General features: G+C 51.1%; 1 protein-coding gene across 1 annotated transcript; it reads left to right on the forward strand.

Moving 5' to 3' along the window:
- The first annotated feature begins 4,983 nt into the window (after positions 1–4,983).
- Positions 4,984–14,747, forward strand: CACNG1 (calcium voltage-gated channel auxiliary subunit gamma 1). The gene is made up of 4 exons (XM_081115585.1): positions 4,984–5,474; positions 12,391–12,465; positions 13,533–13,670; positions 13,982–14,747. The coding sequence occupies exons 1-4, from the start codon at positions 5,009–5,011 to the stop codon at positions 14,206–14,208; spliced, it is 906 nt and encodes a 301-aa protein (XP_080971711.1). The 5' UTR covers positions 4,984–5,008; the 3' UTR covers positions 14,209–14,747.
- Positions 14,748–22,855: the final 8,108 nt, after the last annotated feature.

The raw sequence follows: 22,855 nt of genomic DNA on the forward strand, positions 1-22,855 counted from the left end.
AAAATGTTCTCTTCCTGATGTGGGGGGAGGGGTAGAGCTCCCCTCAAGCCTTGGTGGGCACTTAGGGTCAACAGTGTCCCTGAGTCGGGGGGATGGTGTGGACCCCCCGAAGATGGGGGAGGGTAGATTTGGTGCTGGTCAAGGCCAGTTTCTCTGGCTCTTGTCTGGGTCACTGACCCCCCTCCCTGGCACCATCAGCTGGTTTTTGACTTCTGGGTGGTGCCGTCGAGGGGCTTTTCACAGATGGGCTAGAAGATGACGGGTGTCATTTGGGCGTCTGGGCAGCTGATCAAGCCAGGTCTCAGAACCCGCAGGGTGGAGGCCGGCCAGATAGAGCCCTGAGCTGCTTCAGAGGGGGTGGCTCCTAAGACCACTTACCAGCCCCTTTCCCATCCAAGTTCTGAACTGATTAAGAAATAGAAGAGCTTGAATGCCAAATTGAGTTTTGTTACCCATAAAGCTGGACAGGAGAATGTGGCCCCAACCAAAGGCCAAAAGGGACAGAGCCACCCAATCCTAGGCCACCAGGAGGAGTGAGGTAAGGGACAGAGAGAGGGATCAGAGGGACCCCTCTGATCAGGGTGATTTCGACACACTGCAAAGGACAACCCCGCCCCCACTGCCGAAGAATGATCTGATCCAAAATGTCAGGCTGACAAACCATGCACTAGCCTGATTTTACAGTGAGGGAAACTGAGGCACAGAAGGGTGAGGTCACTTGTGCAAGATCACACAGCGGCTTTTTGGTATTTGCATCCAGGCTGTGGACAATACTAAGAAAGCTCATTTATTTATTTGTAGTATTTCCTTTCCAACTTCTGCCTCTTTTGAGCCAACAGTTTTGGAAACAGGAGTTGGGGGTTGAAGAAGGAAATGGGAAAATGGCCACCTGTCCTGGGTTAGGGTCGGGGGTGACTTTGCCCCTGGGTTTGGGAGCAAAATGAGGCTGGAATTCAAACAGGCAGCAGGAGAGCAAGTCCAGAAACCTGGCCCAGCTTGGCACTGGGACTCACTGCTCAGTGGCCTCCTGCCCCGCTCACCCCGGTGGCTGCAATGAGTGGGCAGTGAAGTGGCCAAGAGCCAGAAAGGGGGATCAAACCCTCCAGTCACCTGCGGGCGGCACTGGGCAAGTCGCCCAGCCTCTCTCGGAGCCCTCAGTCAAATGAGGAAGGTTACGATTCCCTCCCAGGATCCCTGGGAGATGAAATCAACTTCAACATAAAAAAGGAAACATTCAGAAATGCCCCAGCCAGGAGCCTGGCATTAGAGTGAGCTTCCGGGAGTGTTTGTGGACTAACGACACTCAAGGAGTTTGTCAAATGGCAGAGAAAAAGAGACAGCAGGCTCTCTGGTGTTTCTTCTTACAAGGACACTAATCCTATCGTGAGGGCCCCACCCTTATGACCTCATCTAAACCTAATTACCCACTGAAGGCCCCCTTCTCCAAATGCCATTACATTGGGGTTTGGGCTTCAACATATGAATTGGTGGGGGTGGGGGAGACATAATTCAGTCCCTGGCACCCACCAGGGGCTAAGCTGATGGATGCGTTATCTCTCATTCTACAGCAGCCTCCAGGCGGCACCACTGCCTTCATTTTCTAGGTGTAGGAAGGGCAGCTTAGAGAGGCTAGTGACTCACAGGAAGCCACACGGCTGGAGACCAGCAGAGCCCGGAGCTGACCCTGCGGTGCCGGCTCCATCACTGGCCCCTGGTTCCCACTCCCTAAGGCGCTCTCCCTCCTGATGCCCCGGAAAGGGTAGGGCCTGTGCGGAGGATGCTGACCGTGCCCAGCCCCGGCTCCCAGCAAATGCGGCATCCACAGGGCCCCCTTCCTGGCCCAACAAGGCCCTGGGGAGCCGAGCAGGCAGCCTGGCAGTGGCCTCCATGAGCTGAAAAGTTCTGTTTAAAGGAACTTTTAATAAACAGAAGGAGAGTAGACTTGCCTGCAGTCCTGGTGCTGCCAGCCTCGCAGTGGGTTTACTTCCCGTGGAGGAGGCCATCAATCCTTCATGCTTTGCTGGCTGGGCCAGAGGACTGGGGACCTCTGTGCGGCACAAACCTGCCCCCCACCAAGGGAAGGCCCGGCCTGGCTCTCCGATGGGCCTGCCATGTGGTTGCAGCTGACGCTGAATGTGCCCCACTTATGACACTTTCCAAGACCCGCAGAGGCCCTGTGCTGGAGAGCTTAGGATGCCCATCCCAACACCAGGAAACTCAACATACATTTTTATTTCTTCAACTGACACCCTATCTACTTGTAGTACTAAAGTTAAAAGAGCTTCTTTCTGCCCGGCCAGGCGTGGCTTAGCAGTTGAGCATTGACCTAGGATCCAGGAGGTCACGGCTCCGATTCCTGGTCGCCCAGGTTTCGGGCTCGATTCCCCAGTCGGGGGCGTGCAGGAGGCAGCCAACGGGTGACGATTCTTTATTGATTTCAGAGAGGAAGGGAGAGGGGGAGAGAGAGATAGAAACATCGATGATGAGAGAGTCATTGATCAGCTGCCTCCTGCACGCCCCTGACTGAGGTCCGAGCCCCCAACCCGGGTATGTGCCTTGACCGAGAATCGAACCCCGATCTCCTGGATACTAGGTTGACGCTCAACTGCTGAGCCACACCCGGCGGGGCAAGATATATTTTTTAAAAATAAAAAATAGCTTCTTTCTAGATATTCTGTCTTAAAGTACCAGAACCTCCTTCTCACCCCCGACTGCTGCTTGGCTGGTGTGCCTGGCACACAGTGGGCCTGCCTCAGGCTACACGGTGTCTCCTGAGACCCCCAGTTGCCTGGCTCCCAGAGCTGGGCCCCAGGGCAGTGCAGATACGCTGAGGCTCCCAGAAGCTCTCAGCTTCTAGTGCTCCATGGAGAAGAGGAGCCACCTGCCTGGAAACAGTCACTCTCTAAGCTAAAGGCAGGGCAGCGACAGGCTTCAGCAAGCCCTGATGGGTTAGCCCCAACTGGGAACACGGAGTGGGGGTGCAGGGAGAGAAGGGGAGCAGAGATGAGGACAGTTGAGAGAGAACCTTCTGGAGATCATAGTCTGGAGAAGGAGGCTGATTTGTAACCTGAAAGTTCAGCCGAAACTGACTCAGAATAACTGCCCTCCCACCTGTGGCTGGAGGCTGGAGGCCTCAGCTCAGCTCTGAGGCTTGCTCACCGGGTGGTCCTAGCTTGTCATTAGGCTGCAGGTGCCTTTTATCAGTCATGTTGGGGTTCAGAACATGCTACCCCAGAATACGGCAACGTGGCATCGTGGCTCTTTTAAACGGAAGGGATCTGAAAACGGTAGGTGCAGGAAAAACTTCCTGACGTTCCGCTAAGGCAGGAGAAAAGGAGCAGCCGTGTCTCCAAGGGGCCGAGAGGACTCTAAACAACAGAGCTTGCTGCCCCCCCACTGCCCCCTGCCCCCGGCACTTTCCTCGGACCCCCTTATTGTACCGTCATATTTTTCCACAACTTTCCACTCTTCTCGTACCTGGCATTAAAATGCACAGATTTCACCATTTCTTTGGGTCATCTCCTGTGTCAAGGATCCCACGTCATATAAAATTTATATGAAATAAATACGTATGCTTTTCTCCCCTTAATCTGTCTTTTGTTACAGGGGCCCGAGCTGAGAACTTAGACGGGTAGAAGAAACAGATATTTTTTTCTCCCTATAATCATGATAGTTTCCTCCCAGTTCCAAGTATCGGTTAAGAGTTTGGGCTCCAGGTTCTGAAACCTGGCTTCACCACTTACCTGCTGTGTGACCTTGGACGTGTTACTTCATGTCTCTGAGCCCTCGTCTGTAAAGTGGGCTCAGAGCTGTTCTCGCCGCATGGTTGGTGTGAAGATGAACTGCAGTGATGTGGAAAGGCTCAGCAGAGCACCTGCGATATACTAAGCGCTCACTGAGGCGAGCCCTTGTTACAGACATCACTGTTATTCGTGGTCTGTGACTCCAGGGCTGGACCCTGAGTGCTTCTCCACACACAGGCAATCTTTCCATAAGCGGGGTCAACCCGAGGCCAGGATCTTGAAACTCAAAGCCCTGCCCAGCTCAGGGTCTATTCCTGGCCACCCATCAGCCTCAGGTACTCCAGAGAGAGCCACCTGGTGACTGAGGAAGAGGAGACATGGAACCAGGAGCTGTGTCAGGGCCTGGAGACCGGCCTGGGGGGCACGTGGGCAGGCAGGCCTCTCGGAAGGTGGCCCCAAACTTTCACATGTCCTCTGCTGTATCCATGCACTGTTAGCCTCTTAACAGTCACCCGTAAATCAACTTCTTTTTGATTTAGATATCTTTATTTTTTAAATAAAAACGTAACTGGAAGATCTGTATTACTGGCCATTAATAGAGGTGAAACTGAACCAGTAAAATGAAAACAGAAGTACAGCCAGGTCCCGCCGGTGCTCTGACTTCCCCAGGGGGATTCTTTGATTTGAGAGTGTCAGAAAAGTGTTAAAGACTTTCCCCAAAAGGGGTTTTTCTTCTGGCCCCAGTTGCAGAGATGGGAGAATTGAATTGAAAATAACGGTCCCACACCCGGCAGCGTTGCGTCACGGCAGGTCCAGGAACCGCCTGAAATCCTCCTGCGGTTTGGGGGATATCGTGGGGTTTGGGGCTAAAGCTCTGGCCTGGGTAGTGGGCTCCAGAGGCCCTGGGCTGGAGGGTCCCCAAGATGTCCCTAGGCACGATCCTGGCTCCCCCAGACTTCTAGAACAAGGACCCCCTCGCCCCACTCTGGTTTACTGACCTACTCAGTGTGAGACCAGAAGGTTGAGCCACCTGCGTCCCCCAGGGTCTGCTGCCCTTGCCCAGCAGTGACCTTCACCCACACACAGTGTCCCTCACCCACGCCCAACTCGGGTATCCTGAGCAGCCGCTCCGGACAGGTCTCCAGTCACCATCTAAAGCCTTCTCTCCTTACCCATCCCTGGGGTATTTCTGGCTCCAAGAGGGTAAGGAAGCCCTGACACCCGAGACGAAGTCATCCTCGGTGATCGTGAGCGCCTGCCCGAACATGTGCATTAACAGAAGCCTCCCTCGGGCCCCTGTCACATGTGGGCAGCTGCTCAGCCCTGTCCGGTGTCCCGAGGCCCCGAGGCCAGCCCACTCTGGCTTGACCCGGCACACTAAACTTAGCTTCCACCGTCTGCACCGTAATTGCTGCCACCAGCCTGGCCCGGCTGCCACCTGCCTGGGGACACTGCCGCCTGCCCCTGCCCGGAGCGCCCGCTTCTCCGCGACCACCATGTCCCAGGCCAAAACACTGAAGGTCCGCGTGACGCTCTTCTGCATCCTGGTGGGCATCGTGCTGGCCACGGTGGCCGTGGTGAGCGACCACTGGGCCGTGCTGAGCCCCCAGGTGGAGCACCTCAGCGCCGTCTGTGAGGCAGCCCACTTCGGCCTCTGGCGGATTTGCACCAAGAGTATCATCGTGAGCGACAGCAAGGACAAGAGCTGCGGACCCATCACCTTGCCTGGGGGTAACGTACCCACTCCCTGTCCCCTGTCCCTGCTTCCTGCCCTTCCTTGTTCTCCCCACTGGAAAAGTGGCTCCGGACAAGCGCTCTGTGCCCCAGGGAGGTGACCTGAGCTACATGGGGCTGTGCTAGCGACCACGGCCTGTTGTAAAATAAGGGCATTTATCTTTTGCTATTTCTGCTTTGTGTGGCTTGGGGCTTTGCACTCAGAGCAGAGGGCTGGTCGTGTGGGACAAGAGGCTCAGGAAAGACACCATGGACCTGCCAGGTCAGGGGCTTCTGGCCCCATCAGCAGTCACTCTTCTGGGTGTGCCCAGCTCCAGCCCCTCCCTGCAAGGACAGGCTGGTGGCCCTCGGTGCTGAGTCTGAAGGGACCCATGGGGCTGGTGCATTCCTTCCCCAGCCTCCAGGGCACAGACAGGATAGGCCACGGAATGTACAGGGCCCCATGCAAAGTGGAAACGCAGGGCTCCTTGTCGTTAAGAATTTCGAGATGGTAACAGCAGAGTATGAAACCAAGTGTGGCTGCCTCCAGGGTGCGGGGCCTTGGGTGACTGCACAGGGCTGAACGCTGTGTGGGAAGCAGGACCTGGCTGTGGATGAGCCGCCTGCCTCTTGGTGAGAACCATCGCTCCTCTGGTACACTCTCCCTTAGCTCAGACCCCTTGGGAGCTAGAAAGCATTTCCTCCCGCTGTAATCTCGGTGCCTTCCCCGACTTCCTACACGGGACTGAACCACACTGAAGGTGAGCTCCCTGTACAGAAACCTGGCCCGGGATGACCAGTCTCCTCTGCACATGCACAGCCCTCTGCTTTCGTAGTAAGCAGAGCACGTGCTCAGGAAAGAGCCTGCTTGGAATTGGAGGCCAGGGCTCTAATTGTACACTGCCCACGAGCCCGTATATGACTGTGGGGGGCGACAAAGCCTGTCACAGCCTCTGCTTCCTTCCTAAGTTGCTTGGGCTCAGCAACATAAAGTCCCTTCCAATGCTTACAAATGTCGCTCCAAGGTGTCGGTGGACCGGGCTGAGTGTGGCATCCATCCACTTGGTGTTCAAAATTATTCCCTCTGTTATCAGACTGGGTATTCATTGAAACCTCCCTTTCAAGGAAGCCAAGTCCCCCAAAATCTTGCAGTGTGTGTGGGGGACAAAGGAGCCCAAACCCTGTTCCCTTCATATCCCTCCTTCCTCTTCCTTCCCTGCCTGCTGGCTCTGTCTCGCTCATTCCCACTAGATACTCAGATTTGTAAATACCCAGCTGTCTTGGAAACAGCGAGTCCCAGGGCTGAGGGCTTTAAATGGCATGAACATGTGCTTGAAAGGTATCACATAGCGCAGATGCCACTGCTGAGCATGCCCGTAAACAAATGTATCACCCAGCCAGCTCCCCTGGGCAGGGCAGGGCAGGGCAGGGCAGATTCTCCAGAAGCACACTGCTATGGTCCTGTCCACCCCCACTTGGAGGCATCTGCCTTTTAAAGTCTGGTGCATTTACAGAGCAGATGAGCAGGGAGGTGGGTTGAGTCTATACAAGGAAGAGACAGGCTGGTGGCAAGTGACTGAACCAGCCACTGAAGACCAGCAGGCTTGGCTTGGCCTTGAACCTGGCCAGAGTCTATCTCAGTGCCTTCTCACTCTGATCCAGAGTGAATCATACTTGGAGCACAGCCTCATTCCCAACAAGCTTCCGATGTGCGTTCCTGCCTTCTTCCTTTCCTTTCTCTGCATGTAAAAATATTTTCCTTTCCAACCCCCCTTCCTGTGCTTTATAGGGTCACTCTTTTCTGGAGGGATGAATAAAGTTCATATATGTTCTCTTATTTATTATTAATAACAATAATAATAACTGCAAACACAATAGAGCACTATCTGCCAAACATTAAGTGCTTTCATATGTTAACTTTGGATGACATCAGAAACAAAATGACAGAGTAAGAACCTCCAAAAATCTTCCTCTCCATAAAAACAATACAAACAATGGCAAAAATGATCAGAATAAACTCTTTCAGAACTCGGGAAATTAACCAGTCATGCAACAGTCCGACAAGGGCTTATTCAAGAAAAATGGGTGAATCTCTCAGTAAGAACAGTGAGCTTTGTGTTGCTTTAATCTGCTATATTCTTGTTTCCCCAAAACTCTGTTGTAGCCTTGAAAACCCACAGCCTAGCCCTGGCCAGGGACCTCAGTTGGCTAGAGCATTGTCCCGATATGCCAAGGTGTGGATTCGATCCCCAGTCAGGGCACATACAAAAATCAAAACTACTGAAAACTACTTATTTATATAAGTGAAACAACAAGTTGATGTTTCTCTCTCTCTTCTCTCTCTCTAAAGTCAATTTAAAATTTTTTTAAAAAAAAAAACACACACCACCAAAACCACAGTGAAAACCAGCAGCCTGATAGCCACCAAAAGGGGCAGAATGGGCTGGATCTCTTCCAAAGCCCCATTCCCAGAGAACTGTCATTATTTGATCTCTCTAATGGTTCCCTAGAAGTCCCCAGTTACAAGGTTGTCTTTATTTGACCTGACTCTGAGCTCATCCAGCAGAAATAGTATTTTTCCCAGGGGGCATTTGCCAAAAACAATTAGAAACAATTGTTTAGTATCTTAACTCCCTGAAGCAGTAGATAGCAGTGCAAACAATCAGCCAACCAAAAAGCTGGGAATGAGATGTCCATAGGTGACTCTGAAAAGTTTCAACACATTCCTTGGTTTCTAGAAAACCATGTGCATGCACAAGAAAGACCTGAGAAAGCCCTAAGCTCTCACCTCTGGCTTATCTTGAGGCTATGTGCAAGCAGAAAGTGAAGGCTAAGGCAGAAATGTATACTGCTTAGCTGAGTACTTCACTCTCTGCTAAGCAAAGAGCTCCTCAGTAAAGACTGAGAGATGTATTAGTTCCATGAATTTTAGGAAATCTTTGTGAGCTGACCACCAAACTAACTGAGTAGGGATACAGCCAAACATGACAAAGAATATAGACTTTACAAAATTAATTCAGAAAATCACTAAATAAACAACAATAACAAATAGCAACAGGAACAAACCCTGGGTAAGGGTGAGAATCTTATTTCTAAAGTTGCTACATTATATTGTTTAAATTTTCCAGTTTTAAATTTAAATTTTAAATTTTAAAACATTTCAAAACATGCAAAGAACTAAAAATGCATGGCCCATACATAAGGTGGGGGGAAGTAGTTGATAATACATCCTTAAGGAAGCTGAGATATTGGACTTACTAGACAAAGACTTTAAGTCACCTATTTTAGATATATTCAAAGAACAAAAACACACCATGTCCAAAGAACTAAAGATAAGAATGATGCCTCATGAAATAGAAACTATCAATAGAGAGAAATTATTTTTAAATGACCTAATAGAAATTCTGGAGTTGAGAAGTACAACTGAAATGAAAAAATTCACCAGAGGGGTTCAATAGCAGACCTGAGCAGCAAGAACAAATCCATGAACTTAAAGATAGGTCAATTAAGATTAGCTAGCCTGAGAAACAGACAGAAAAAAAGGAAGGAAAATGAACAGATCATGCTATACCTGTGAGACAGAATGAAATGTACCAACATACACATAATGGTACTCCCAGAAGAAGAAAAGAGAGAGAGAGAGAGTAAGGAACAGGAAAGATATATGAAAAATAATGGCCAATATTTTTCCAAGTTTGCTGGAAAACATTAATCTAGAAACCCATGAAACTTGATGAACTCCAAGTAGAATAAATCAAAATATAGACACATCATAATCAAAAGGGAGATAAGTTGAAACATAAAGACAGACCCTTGTGAGAGCAAGAAGTAACTCATCACATATAAGGAATTCTAAGGAAGAAAAACAGCTAATTTTTCTCAAAAACCATGGAGGCAGAAGGCAGATGACATATATATTAACTCATCTAATCCTCACAAAATCCTCTATGAGGTCCACACTACTGTCATCACCCCATCTTACAGATAAGGAAAATCAGGCACAGAGAAGTTGAGTAATTCAACTAAATTCACACAGTTACCATGGCAGGACCCTGGGCAATTCTTGAGTGACAGTGGCAAATACCTGGTTTAATTAGTCCTAAATGAGCATCTTATTGGTGCTGGAAGTGTCCAGACTGAGCTCTGGGTCTGACATACCCCCATCCCTGTTGTGGCCATCAGGAACCACGAAGGAGCCTGTGGCCTCCAATGTGCAGTCATGGGACCCTGAATGGATGTCCCTACCAGGTCACGGGCAAAGGTACTGGCCACCCTCATGTGCTAAGTCCAAGAGAGGGGACAGGGTTGACCTGACTGTCCTCAAGCCCTAAGTTTAGTCATGTTAGACAGAAGCTGAGACTTCCAGATGTCCTCTGTAGGAACCCAACCCACTGGGTGCTCCCATCCCCCATGTGCCAGAACACTTAATAGGGGAGGGGAGAGACAGGAACACTGTACCTGGGCCACTGAGGGGAAAATCCTCCCCACCCCCAGAATCCACAGGCTGGCTTCCCAGACATGCAGCTTTCCCCTGTGATCTGAGCTAGGAAAGTTTTTGTGCAAACACCCAGGGGCAACAGCTGTTTGTCCAGAATGAAGCCTGGTGTCTATCTGGTGGGGTTGACAACCCAAACACAACCTGTGTGAGAGTGGCCTCAGCAACCCAGCACTACCCGGTAGCTAGGCCTCAGCCAGGCTCTCAGCGGGCCTTCATCTCACCACCACCCCACCCCGAAGGCCTTTAACTAGAAGATCTAGAGGATCTCGAGTTATCAGAGAGGCAGCTGACTGTGAAACACACTTGAATTCAATCAATTCTTTTCAGAGGGTTTTCAATGACAACCGAAACTGGCCCTTATAGAATGAAACAGAAATGTTCCTTTGTCCAGAGGGAGACATGTGGTGACTTAGGACACAGCACAATCCATTTTGAAGTAGAGATTGAAGAGAATCTATAGCTGATAACCTAAGAAATATAAGAGGCTGCATTATGCTCTAAAACAGCAGCAGAAGCTGTGAGAGAGAAAAGAGCAGCTTCGATTCTGACCTCACCGCTTACCAGTGTCAGACACCCCAGGTAACTCAGTTCAAAAGGAAAGCGATTTAAATATAGACACTCAAAGAGAAGGCGGTTTAACTCTCGGAACATTTACTGCTGCTAAGCCGGGCCTGGTCTCCAGGGGTCACTTCCTTCCTCAGTGACCCTGACATGGGGGAGGAGGGACGGGTGGGAGGCTACAGGCTTCAGTGGCAATAAGATAATTTAGGCCAGACAGAAGATGTCTACATCCAAATGAAGGCAGCGCCTCAGGTGTGTCTCCAAAAAACAAGAGGCATCAATGGCCTTGTAAAAATGCAAATATAGCCTGAAGGTAAAGAAATGAAAGTGCAGACCAGAGGCCCTCTACACAGAGATGTTTTCCATTGAGGATCCTGAATCCACAGGAAAAAGATATCAATAAAGGGCCTCACACAAATAAAAAGCAACCCAACTTAGTTTTCTTAAAGAAACAAAAGAATATAAAATAACTCACTCACCTACAGCCTAAATCAGGAGTAAAGAATATTAAACTGTATTCAATATTCAATAAGACTGCCCTTTGATTTAACAGTATGTCTAGTTATAAGAGAGATGAGAGAGAGAAAAAATGGAAGAGAAATTATGCCTGAAATTATATTAAAATCAGCATGAATTTCTTTGTTCTGAGACTTCCTCTACCCCCCTCCCCCCCAATCAAATCCAAATTTTCGGTCCTACTGTCCATAGACCTTCTGTGGCTTTTCTGATATACATCAGGTAGACTGAGAAGCTCACCTGGGAAGGTCTTGCCTGGGCTGCCTCTGTAGCCACAGGGGTCGGGGGTCCGATTAAACACGCACTGGTCACATTTGGCCCTTGAATGGGTTCTCTGGCCTTCACCCAAGTCCATCCAGGTGGCCCACTTAGAAAGGCACTTTGTGGGGCATTTGAAGGGACCCGGAGCAGGGCTTCCCAACCTTGCTAAGCACCAGACTCTCCTGGAAAGCTTTTGAAAAACCCAGTGAGGCCGGGCTGGGCGCGGCTCAGCAGTTGAGCATCTACCTAGGATCCAGGAGATCACGGTTTGATTCCTGCTCAGGGCATTTGCCCAGGTTGGGGGCTCGATCCCCAGTCAGGGGAATGCAGTCAGGGAGGCAGCCAATCAATGACTCTCTCATCATTGATGTTTCTATATCTCTCTCTCTCTTCCTCTCCCTGAAATCAATAAAGATATATTTTAAAAATATATATTAAAGAAAAAAAAAGAAAGAAAAACCCAGTGAGTCAGGGTGGGCCTGATGCTGATGAGAAACACAGCTGTAGATTTTGGTGGGATCCATGGTTCCTTAACCTCAGCACCACTGCCACTCTGGGGCTGGATAATCCTATGGTGTAGGGGGCTGTCCTGTGCATAGTGGGATGTTTATCGGCATTCTGGCCTTTACCCACGAGATGCCAATAGCAGCGCTGCCAAGTTGTACCACCAAAAATGTCTCCAGACATTGTCCCATGTCCCTGGGGGACAAAATCAGACCTGGATGAGAACCACTGTGTAGCCCTTTGTTGATCATGTGTCCTGTCCCCCCTGACAAATGACTCAAGCCCTGGGCCTCCACTACCCCATCTGTCTAATGGGCTCAGTATCCACGGTGTTACCTGTACCTTTGGCTCAGTCAGCCTTGGCTCCCTGAAGATCTCCCAGGCTCTTACCCTTAACCTAATGAAATTTTGGTCTAAGGGTCAGAGAAAGGCGTTTGTGTCAGGCCAGAGTGAGGGTTTGAGGACAAGACCACCATCCATGAGGTCCCCTCATGCCTGCCTCGCGGGATCACGCCCACCCTCTCTTGGTAGAGCCTCTGCCTTGGCTGTGGGCCCCCTTTTCTCTCAACTCACAGGCTGTCTCCTCCTTTGCAGAGAAAAACTGTTCCTACTTCAGGCACTTTAACCCAGGCGAGAGCTCGGAGATCTTCGAATTCACCACTCAGAAAGGTGAGCTGGGGGCACGAAGCCGGGGCGGGGAGAAGTGGCCGCCGGTCACACGCTGCTGAGCCAGAAAATCACTTGGCACAAAAGCCCTGACTTCCCCTCGCTGGATGAAAAGAGCCCTGTCACCCTCTGCACTCAGAGACAGAAGTGCTCCGTCTCCCGCATCCTGCGCCTCCATTCATCAGGCTGACAGAGGCTGTAGCAGAGCCGGGGCCTGGTGGGCTCCTGAATTGCAGGAGGAGCGCAGCTGCCACCAGAGCCCAAGGGAAGCTGTGGTGACAGGAGCTGGGAAATAGAACAAGTGCTCACAACCCCTGTGATGTTTTTCAGGGCTGGTGGGTCCGAGTCTGTGGGGAGCTGTCTGATTCCCTCCCGTGCGATCAATCACGCCCCAAGAATCAGGCGAGCAGGGAGTGTGGGGAGACGATCAGGACCCAGGAGCCTGGAGCACGTGTGCCCTGCAGGCCTTTCAGGAGCTGTGGAGCTCGCATGCACCCCATTTTCGTGCGTACAGACCCACATTTGCACATGTGTGAACCGCTGCACATGGTGTGGGCGTGCACAGACACACATGCACGCACACGCACTCTGATAGATCCTTATATGCCAGTGCAACACTCACACACACACTGGCAAATCTTACACCCTTGGTGTGCAATCACACGCTTGTGCTCTGTGACAAGCCACACTTCCAGAGGCTGCTTGTCAGCCAGGACAGACCACCTCAGCCCGAGAGCCTGCTGCTTTCTGCCCTGTCACTCAGAGGACATTTTCTGCTCCAGAAAGGTCTCCAGCCACATGCCCCCACCCCTTTCCCTCTGCCCGGCTCAGGGGTTAGGGGGGCAGGGAGGAGTTGCCGTTTAGCGCAACCCGGGAGTTGCAATCAGGTCATTAGCCGTGTGCGACTTTGAGTGTGCGATTTCCTCTCTCGGAGCCTCAGTCTTCCCACACGTGCAATGGGAATCACAGTGCGTGGTGGTGTCACTCACCTGGTCGGTGGCACAGCCAGCCGGTTGGGCGCTGAGGCCCAGCGAGGCCCCCGCTGAGGTGTCGTGGGCCGTGTGTTGCAGAGTACAGCATCTCGGCTGCAGCCATCTCCATCTTCAGCCTGGTCTTCATCATCCTGGGGACCATCTGCGTGCTCCTGTCCTTCAGCAGGAAGCGGGATTACCTGCTGAGGCCGGCCTCCATGTTCTACACCTTCGCAGGTAGAGTGGGGGGGAGGGCTGGAAGGGGGGAAGATGTCTGCAATTGGTCCATTTCTCCCAAAGACTTAACCTGCAGGCCCCTGAGAGCAATGCCAGGTATTAACACATTTTAAATTAACCCAAAAACACGAACAAAAGGAGGAAGGAAACGCAGGTAACCTGAGGCCGAGCGACTTGCACGGGGGGGCAGGAAGAGGGTCACCTCTGCAGGGTCCCCGTTAGACCCTCAGCCCCAAGGCTGGGCCTCACCATGGGCCCGGGAGCCCCGGAGGCCCAGGGGGTGGGCCCTGAGCACCCCGCCGCCCCCGCAGGCCTCTGCATCTTCGTCTCGGTGGAGGTCCTGCGGCAGTCAGTGAAGCGCATGATCGCCAGCGAGGACACCGTCTGGATCCAGTACTACTACTCCTGGTCCTTTGCCTGCGCCTGCTCGGCCTTCGTCTTCCTCTTCCTGGGCGGCCTCGCCCTCCTCCTCTTCTCCCTGCCTCGGATGCCCCAGAACCCCTGGGAGTCCTGCATGGACTCCGAGCCAGAGCACTAGTCCTCCCGGGGTTCCAGCGCCGCTCAGGGCGTTCCCCTCGGGGAGCCCAGCCCAGCCCAGCCCAGAACATTCTAGAAAGGAGGGGGGAGCCTTACATCTCCCCTGCTTCCACCTGCCCCACAGCTGCTGCCCCTCTCTGAGCTCTTCTCTGGGCTGGGACAGGCTCCTCCACGCGTCCAGCAAGTGGACGCGGCCCAGACCTGCGCACCGGGAAGGAGGCAGCCCGCAGGCCGGCGGGTGTGCAAAGGCCAACCTGGCGCTGGGGCGCAAAGCCGTCCCCGCCGCGCCAGCTGCCTCTGCTCAGCTGGCTCCCGTTGCCCTCTGTTAGCCTTGTAAGGGACGCCCTGTGCTCAGCAGCAGCCCTGGGTGTCCTCCTGTGTGAAGAGCCAGCCCCTCTGTCCTCAGTGACAAGATGCGCTCTTTTTGGCGAGCTGAATATCCATCCTTGGCTTCCAGGGGGCCTGAGAAGCATTTTTAATGGGGTATTTTCTGACTGTGGTTTGAAATAAAAGTTCTTTGAAAACTTGCTTTTTCCTGGCACCATGTGTAGGAAATGCTGGGGTCCCTGAAGACAACAGCTCAGGGGCCGCAACGGCCCTGAAGGAGAAAGGAAAGAGTGAGTGTCCCTGGGTATGCTGAGGACCTGTGTGGGGACAAGGAGGGAGGAGGGGGTCTTGTTTACCAACGAGATTTAAGGTTCTGAATTCCAGCTTGCATCGGTGGGCCCTGGGGTTTTCTTTGGGAGAAACCAGAGACCATCTGACTAGGCAAGGGTGTTAAAAATAGGAGGGGTTATTTCCAGCGTGCTGGCCCGCTAGGCATCCAAATGCTAACAAGTGTCTGATTTCAGATGCTGGATTTTCGTTGCAAAGAACATCAGGATGCAGGGCTTAGCTGTTAGACACGTAGGGCCGCACGGAGTGCCATATTTACACTCGCCTACCTCCCAGAGCCCCACTGTACTCACCCAGCCCTCAGAGTGGCACGGCAGGAAGAGCCGGCAGGGGGACCCATGCGCTCCTTGCCGGGGCCGTGCAGCAGAAGTGCGGTGTAGAGCTCATTTTTCTAGGGCCGGGGTTGCAAACTGACGGCCCTCGGGCCAAACCCAGCCCAACTCCTATTATTGTCTGGCCCACAAGCTAAGGATGCTTTTATTTATTTATTTATTTATTTATTTATTTATTTATTTATTTACTTTAACAATTTTAAATGGCTTTTTTAAAAAGTCAGAAGAAGAAGATTTTATGATGTGAACATTTTATGAAATTCAAATTTCAGGGTCCAAAAATAAAGTTTTATTAGAATCGTCAGGCTGAGCAAAGACACCAGTTAAATGGTAAGGACCGCTGTTAATCCGTAACACTCTGTTACAATAAGGGAGAGTCCAGGCTGAGCTGAACTCAGCTGTGATTTGAACAGAGGCGGTCAGGCATTTTAAAGGCAGGGTGGGGGGGCTCTGTAGAGTCTGAGGAGTGGAAGATTACAAACAGCAGAAGGAGGGGCTGGTCCATGTGAAACCCATCTCCATTTGCTAACTGGCACTTGCCAGAGCTGGGCTCCTCCCCTCCCACAGAGGCTGGGAGACAGGTGTGGCTGGAACCAACAGCCAACTCTTCCGGCAGCGGTGAATTTTCTCAGGCAGGCCCTTGAAGGGGAGTTAGGGTCATCCTAGGGATGTGGCCCGAACAGAATACATTTGGCTTTTATAGAGTTGTGTAGGGTTTTTTCCCAAATCCTTAACTGGGGATATGTTTTTATTGATTTTTAAAGACCAAGGAAGGGAGAGAGAGAAATGTCGATCAGTTGGGGACCAAGAGACATGTCACCCTCTCTTTGGCTGACACACAGCAGGGCCTTCCCCAGTTTGGTTTTTATCCCTCCTGGAGCCTGAAACTGCCAAGGACCCCTGTGTGCCTCTCTTTTTCCTGGCTGCCCCAATACAGAGGGGTCTTAATCACACCCTCCTACAGTATTTCCCCTGCCAGTGTGACTTGCCTCATTTCGATCAAATATTTTATTTACAAATTCATTTCTAATTCATACCCTGCTGGCTTTCAGAAAAGACCTGAAGTGGAGACAAGGTATAAATAAACCCTGAGATGGGACGTACCTATTAAACCATGAGTGGGGTTCAGCGGGGCCGCCGCTGCCCTGGCCTCCTCGGGCCCTCGTTTCCCTGTCTCACTCAGGAGCCGCGGCCGAGGCCATCATTAATCCCCACACAAGGCATCGATCCTGCCGGCGAAGGAAGTTCATTAAGGTAATTGCTGTTACCAGGAGCGACAGAGTCTCCTCTCCTGACTTTTTCTGCTGACAAGAATCTTTGGCCTCAATGGGAAAGACCCAACCTCTTGGAAATTCTTGTTGATTTCGCGTTATACTTGCCTCTCTCTTCCCCCACAAGGCGGTCCTGGTGACCCCACGAAGAAATGGGGGGTGGGGGATTTGTCTGTAAGCACAGCCTGAGAGTTCTGGGCTCTGAGCTTGGGGACTTCGAAACCTATTTCCAAGTCACTGACTTAGTGGCTGACACACTCCCCGCCCCCACTCCACCAGGCTGGCAGAATTTGTGCTTCGTTTCAAACAGGGTCTTAGGGGAACCAAGGGCATGTTTTAAAGCATTAATGAGCTTAATAAAACCAGGGATACAGTTTTACCTGGAAATGGCCAAGAGGCAGGGAGGCGACAATGTATAACCTGCCTAATGGGGAGGAAAGTGAGAAAAGGGACATGCCACAGCCAAGGCCGGCCCAGCCTCAGAGAGACACAGCCAGTGAAACGGTGACAAATGAGAAAGCGGGCCAGCGACCTGGCTGCCAGATGATGGGTGTGACGGACGCTGAGAGAGACATTCCAGGAACACTGACGGACCACAGTTGTGTGGGTTTCACAGAAGTTTCATGAAACCAAAATCAAGGTGTCAGCAGGATGGTTCCTTCTGGAGGCTTCAGGGAACAATGCATTTCCTTGCCTTTTCCAGCTCCCAACGACCGCCCACTCTCCTTGGCTTGTGGCCGCATCCCTCCAGTCTCTACTTCTGTCCTCACATTCCCACTTCTCTGACTGCAACCCTCCTGCCTCCCTCTTACCAGACCTTTGTGATTACACTGGGCCCATCCAGATAATCCAAGATCATCTCCCATCTCAAAGTCCCAACACAATCACATCTGCAAAGCCCCTTTTTCCATATAAAGTCTCAGGTCCCAGGGGTTAGGATGTGGACCTCCGTTCACAGGTTCTGAGGACTCCGATGTGGACATCTTGGGGGACCGTTATCCTATCTGCCCCCCCCCGACTATCAACATTGCACTGTGCATAACAAGGAAAATACATTATGGTCCCGTCCTTCAGGAAATTCAAGTTCAGTGGTAGATGGTTTAAAAATAAAATATAATTGCTATGAGGTTCAGGCGGGTCCCTTGGGAACACAAAGGGGCGTGTGGCCTGCCCCCTTCGGAACCTGCTGAAGTCCTGCTTATTCTGCAGGGCCCAGCTCAGACATCACGAGGCGACATGTTCTCCAAGCCCTCGGTGCCAGACTCGCGCTTCCCCCGCTTCGCCCTTGACACGGGGCTCCTGCGCCCGGTGCTGAGCCGCTCGGCACAGTGAGTCTGCGAGCCTTGTTCTTGGAAGGGAAGGGCCGTGTTTTCTTCAGAATCATCCCGGCAGCTAGAGCCTCCCCCGCATCCTCTCTTCCAAACCCTCCGCAGTTACCTTGACCGATGCTTGCACCCCAATGCTGTCGAGGAGGAGATGGGCTGGGCGAGCGTGTTGCAAAGACGCTGCAAAGAGAACGGGCAAGTGCAGTCCGGAGGCCTGGCGGGGCAGGGGAGCAGCCTGGGAGGGCTCCCTCTCCCCCGGCTCCCTGCCCCCAGGTGTCTGCAGCCCCAGTGGCTTGGCCCGCGCTTGGCCCTGGTGGGATGAATGAGACGGGGTCAGCTGTATCTGTCACAGCACAGAGCAGGGCTGCGTTTGTCCCAGATGAGGTGAGTTTCTGAGCCAGAGCACAGCAGCCGACAGAGCCTTTTAGGAGCAGATTTCCATTGCTTTTAATTACCCTGGATCACAATTTTTTTCCAAAATGTTTTCTCTTCCACCCTGTGAGTGGAATCACCCCGTAGAAATTATTTCAGTCCTAGAAAGCCTGCAGGGACACCCGGAGGAGGAGAGGTGATTCATCGGGGAAAGCCCGCTTGCTTGCCTACCTTCCAGTGCCTTCCAGTTGCTTTCGCCCCAGGTTACGCAACTGACTCTAAGTCTGGTCCCGAAGCTGAGGGTGGGATCCACAAAACTTCCTCTTAGAAGAGCCTCTGCCTAGTTTTGTAAAAGCACGTCCCTGTCTGAATTCCCAGCAGAGGGAAGACCTCACCAGCGGTGGACACGGCCCCTCCCCGTCGGCTCCCTCCGGGCTTTTGTGCACCAAGGAAGCCAAACCCTGAGGACGGGCTGGAGCCTTCCGAGCTTTCCTTGCAAGCTCTCCGACAGTCAGGCACTGGGCTCACTCCAAGAGGCCTTGTCATCAGATGACATTTCTATTCATTAGTGAGCAAACAACGTCGAACCACCTCCTCGGCTGGTTTCCTTTGCCCAGAGCCCAGAGCTGAGGCCAGCGGCCGGCAGCCATGCCCACCTTCCAGAGCCCTGTGCCCGCTCATCCCAGCTCCTAACCAGGGTCACTTCCTTCCAGAGCCCTGTGCCCGCTCATCCAGCTCCTAACCAGGGTCACTTCCTTCCAGAGCCCTGTGCCCACTCATCCCAGCTCCTAACCAGGGTCACTTCCTTCCAGAGCCCTGTGCCCGCTCATCCAGCTCCTAACCAGGGTCACTTCCTTCCAGAGCCCTGTGCCCGCTCATCCAGCTCCTAACCAGGGTCACTTCCTTCTCAGGGATTATAGACAGTTTCCCGAAACAGTGGTTCAAAGCAGTTTGACGAGCATCAGTTTTAATGAGCTAAGAGTGGGATAATACCCTGGATTTTTGCAAGCTGCAGCTTCTGTTCAATTTAATTACCACCCTCTGCGAATTTAGCATCAACCGGAGCTTCAGACAAAGGGGGGTTTCTTCGCTCTCCCAGAACTCTGCATGGTAGGATGTGCCCACAGACCAGGATATGCTCACGTAGGCAGCATCCATCAAAACCGATATAACCATGGTGACGCTGTCAAACTAAGGGATCTAACCGTGATACCTGGCAAGTCACAAAATGCTCGTGAATGCGAATGCTTTGTCGCTGCCGGGAGAGCTGTGTGGAGTGGGCAGGGATGTCACCGCACAGGACAGCTCACGCCTCCTTCACTCTGCCATCTGGTCGCACTGCATTGGCAAGAGGTGTCAGCGGGGAGAGTGTTGTGGTTTTTTTAATTGATTTTAAAGAGAGAGAGAAGCATTGATCTATTGTTCTATTTATTTATGCATTCATTAATTGATTCTTGTATGTGCTGTGACTGGGGATTGAACCCATAACCTTGGTGTGTTGGGATGATGCTGTAACCAACTGGGCTACCCAGCCAGGGCCCAGGTGAGTGTCTTTAAGTTCTTCTCTCAATCAAGCCCTGCGATCCAGCTCAGCAAGTGTTCAAGGGCCGGCAGGTGCTGTAGGTTTAGAGGCCCGAGGACATACCCTGCCTTCCAGCAGCTCACAAACTCCTAACTACAATCCCAAAACTGTGATGACCGAGGTATAAGGCTTCACTGCAGGCAGAGGAAAAGGGAGTGGAGGAGGTGGAATTTACAGTCTCGAATAAGACGTAGAGTTCCCCAAAGTAGAACGGGGGCTAGAGGTCTGAGTGCTGAAGGGCATGCCCCAAGCAAAGCCAGGAGGCAAGGGGTCAAGGGCCTGGCCAGGGAAGGTGTGGCCAGTGGCCTGGTTTAGCCTGCCGTGTGCCGTGGGCTCAGGGACAAGACTTGGGAGTGGCTCCAAAGTCCAGCTAAGAAGTTTAGGGTGTGACGGGAAACCACTGAGGGCTTCTCAGAAAAGAGGGGTACGGTCAGATCTGATGCAGGAAGGTAACTGGAAAAGGGAACGAAGGCAACGCCATCAGCATGGAAGAAAAGGGCTTCCCTCCATTAGGCGATTGTTTTGCTAGGACTATGTAAGTCCAGCAGCAAGGTATCAACCACAGGGGTATGTGAATGTTCCAGTTCAACCAAGGTGAGCGCAAACAATTCTCCGTTCACTAGGCCAACTTTCCACCTTCACTCTTGACCTGCGCTCCATACAGAGCATCCCCACCTCGCAGTTTCAGTGAAATGACGTTCCCACTGACTTCCACACTAGTATCTCCAAAGAGCACTGATCAGGCGCAGGGATGAAACCTGAGAGGCTTACTTGCCCTTTCCCACCGCTGATGGGGCCTTGGGGTGCTTCGCCTAGAGCAGCAGCAGCTCAAGGAGTCCCCCACATCCATTCAATTCATACGAGGGGAAGTGATTTTCTTTCCCAAACCCAGAGATGATTTATGTCGCTTCACATCGACTCCAAGCAGCAAGATACCTGGCTTAAAACATGACCCCCCGCAATGAGCAAGAATTACGAGTTGTCCTTATGAAAGGCCCACTGTCCTGCCTACTTACATTTACGAACTTTGAGCACAGTGCATTCAAGTTAGATTTATGGTGCCACATTAGTGAGATTAGTTAAAAATAAAATCGCCAGGGCACACGATGCATTCTGCGACCCGTGAATGCTTCTCACAACCGCATCTCGGCAGACGCCAAGGATGATTCCCCGACAAAAACAAGACCCCTACTTGAGGCAACTTTCTGCACAGCCAGCATTGTGCGGGGGGAGGCACAGGGGGCCGAGCTGGCTAATTCACGCTTGTCACATACCACCGTCAAGTGTATTATTATTTTGGTTGTTATTGATCCTCACCTGGGGATATATTTTCCATTGATTTTTAGAGAGTGGAAGGGAGAAAGGAAGCAGGGGAGAGAGAGAGAGAGAAACATCGATGTGAGAGAGAGACTACCAGGGCCAAGGCTCAAACCTGCAACCCAGGTGTATACCCTTGATGGGGAACTGAAATTGTAGACCCTTCGGTGCACAGGCCGATGCTCCAACCACTGTGCCGCAACGGCCAGGGCATCAAGTGTATTGTTATATCCCGATAACCCTCATAACGTATTGCTATAGACTAGGTTCACAAGTTCTGAAACAAATTGTGGGCTGCACAAGAGTCATTCATAATTTTGTTAAATTCCTAAGATTCGTGCTGAGAAGGGTGCATTTTCTCACTGACCACTGATCGTTTTTAAACTTTCAGGTAACACTTTAAGCCTTTAGGCCTTTGCTATGGCTGATGTTCAGAGACTTAAGTCAAGTCGCCGATGTCCGGAAACTAGAGCCAGTTTTACGAATGAACCCTGAGTTCTGTTACTTTAGTGAGTTTGACCAAATTAATATTAGGAATAAAAGCAAAGGCTGTGTCTCCCTTCTGTCGGGCCTTTGATCTTCAAAGTAAGAGGAGGCAGAGAATGGTGGTTCACACATAATAAACAAATCTCCAAATTATTAAAAAGGCATTTTATTATAAATACATTTTAGTTGTAGCAGTAAAATACATTTTGTGTTACCATGAATCTTTTAAAACAAAAGAACTTCACTGAGACAATAATCACAATGGAGGAACTGTAGACCCCCGAACTGAAAACTTGTCTAAGGAATTCCAAAACTAAGTTAAAAAAGAAGAGGGAAAAAATAGAGGAAGAAAGTAAAAACCCCAGAGAGTGGCTTTGGGTTATTTTACTCTTCAGGTAACGGAACCTCTCACACGAGGCATCATTAACTTCAGAAAAAATTTTTGTTATAATTTTGCCGTAGATTATGATTAGATGTCTGTACAGCTGGTACTTCTAAGAGATGAAAACCGTCCTCCTCAGTGTTTAGTAATTCGGCCTCCCTCAGGGAGACCTGCCAAAATAAGACCCAGTATGAATTTGCTAAGTAATTGATCTTACAAAGTTAGCTGAACAGGTTAGGTAAGAACTGTATTCCTGAAGCATTAAAAAAAAAACAAAAAAAAAAATGTCACTAATAAAAGGACCCTTTAATAAAATGCAAAACAAAACCCATTACCTTTATGATTTAGAGAAGAGGTATTTCAATCACCATGTTTACCTAGGATACAAATACTACGTATAACCAGTACCTTCGTGGGTTTCCAAGAAATCAGGTCAGACGACTGGCACAGAAAGCGGATACAGTACAATGTCATATACATGGATTTATAGGAAGCAGGCACGGTCTGGATGCATGAAAATCCAAGACCCTTCCTCTGAGTGGGAGGGGGGCTGAGAAACATTCTCAGGTGTGACCGACAGGTCAGGGCTTCAACCAGATGAAGGAGCCCTCGACCTACTGAAAGATAAGAGGTTTTTGCATACAAGGCATCGTGCAAAGCGAAAGATAAATAAAACGAAGCTCCCTATGCGCTGGAAGCGGGTAAAGTAACCTGTGCTGAACGGTAAACAATCCCCACTGAAGGGCATCAAGCCTTCCGCGTAGGAAGGATCCTGCGTGAAGAACCGCGAAGCTCTGCATTCTGCGATGCTTATCATGTGGACTTCTGTGTCTAAGTCCTTCTACAGCCTATTACCTTAAAAATGTTTCCTTTCTAGTATCTGAATAAATTCAAAGCCAAACTAAA

The sequence above is a fragment of the Miniopterus schreibersii genome, assembly GCF_964146895.1.
Source record: "Miniopterus schreibersii genome assembly, chromosome: 16".
NCBI lineage: Eukaryota > Metazoa > Chordata > Mammalia > Chiroptera > Miniopteridae > Miniopterus > Miniopterus schreibersii.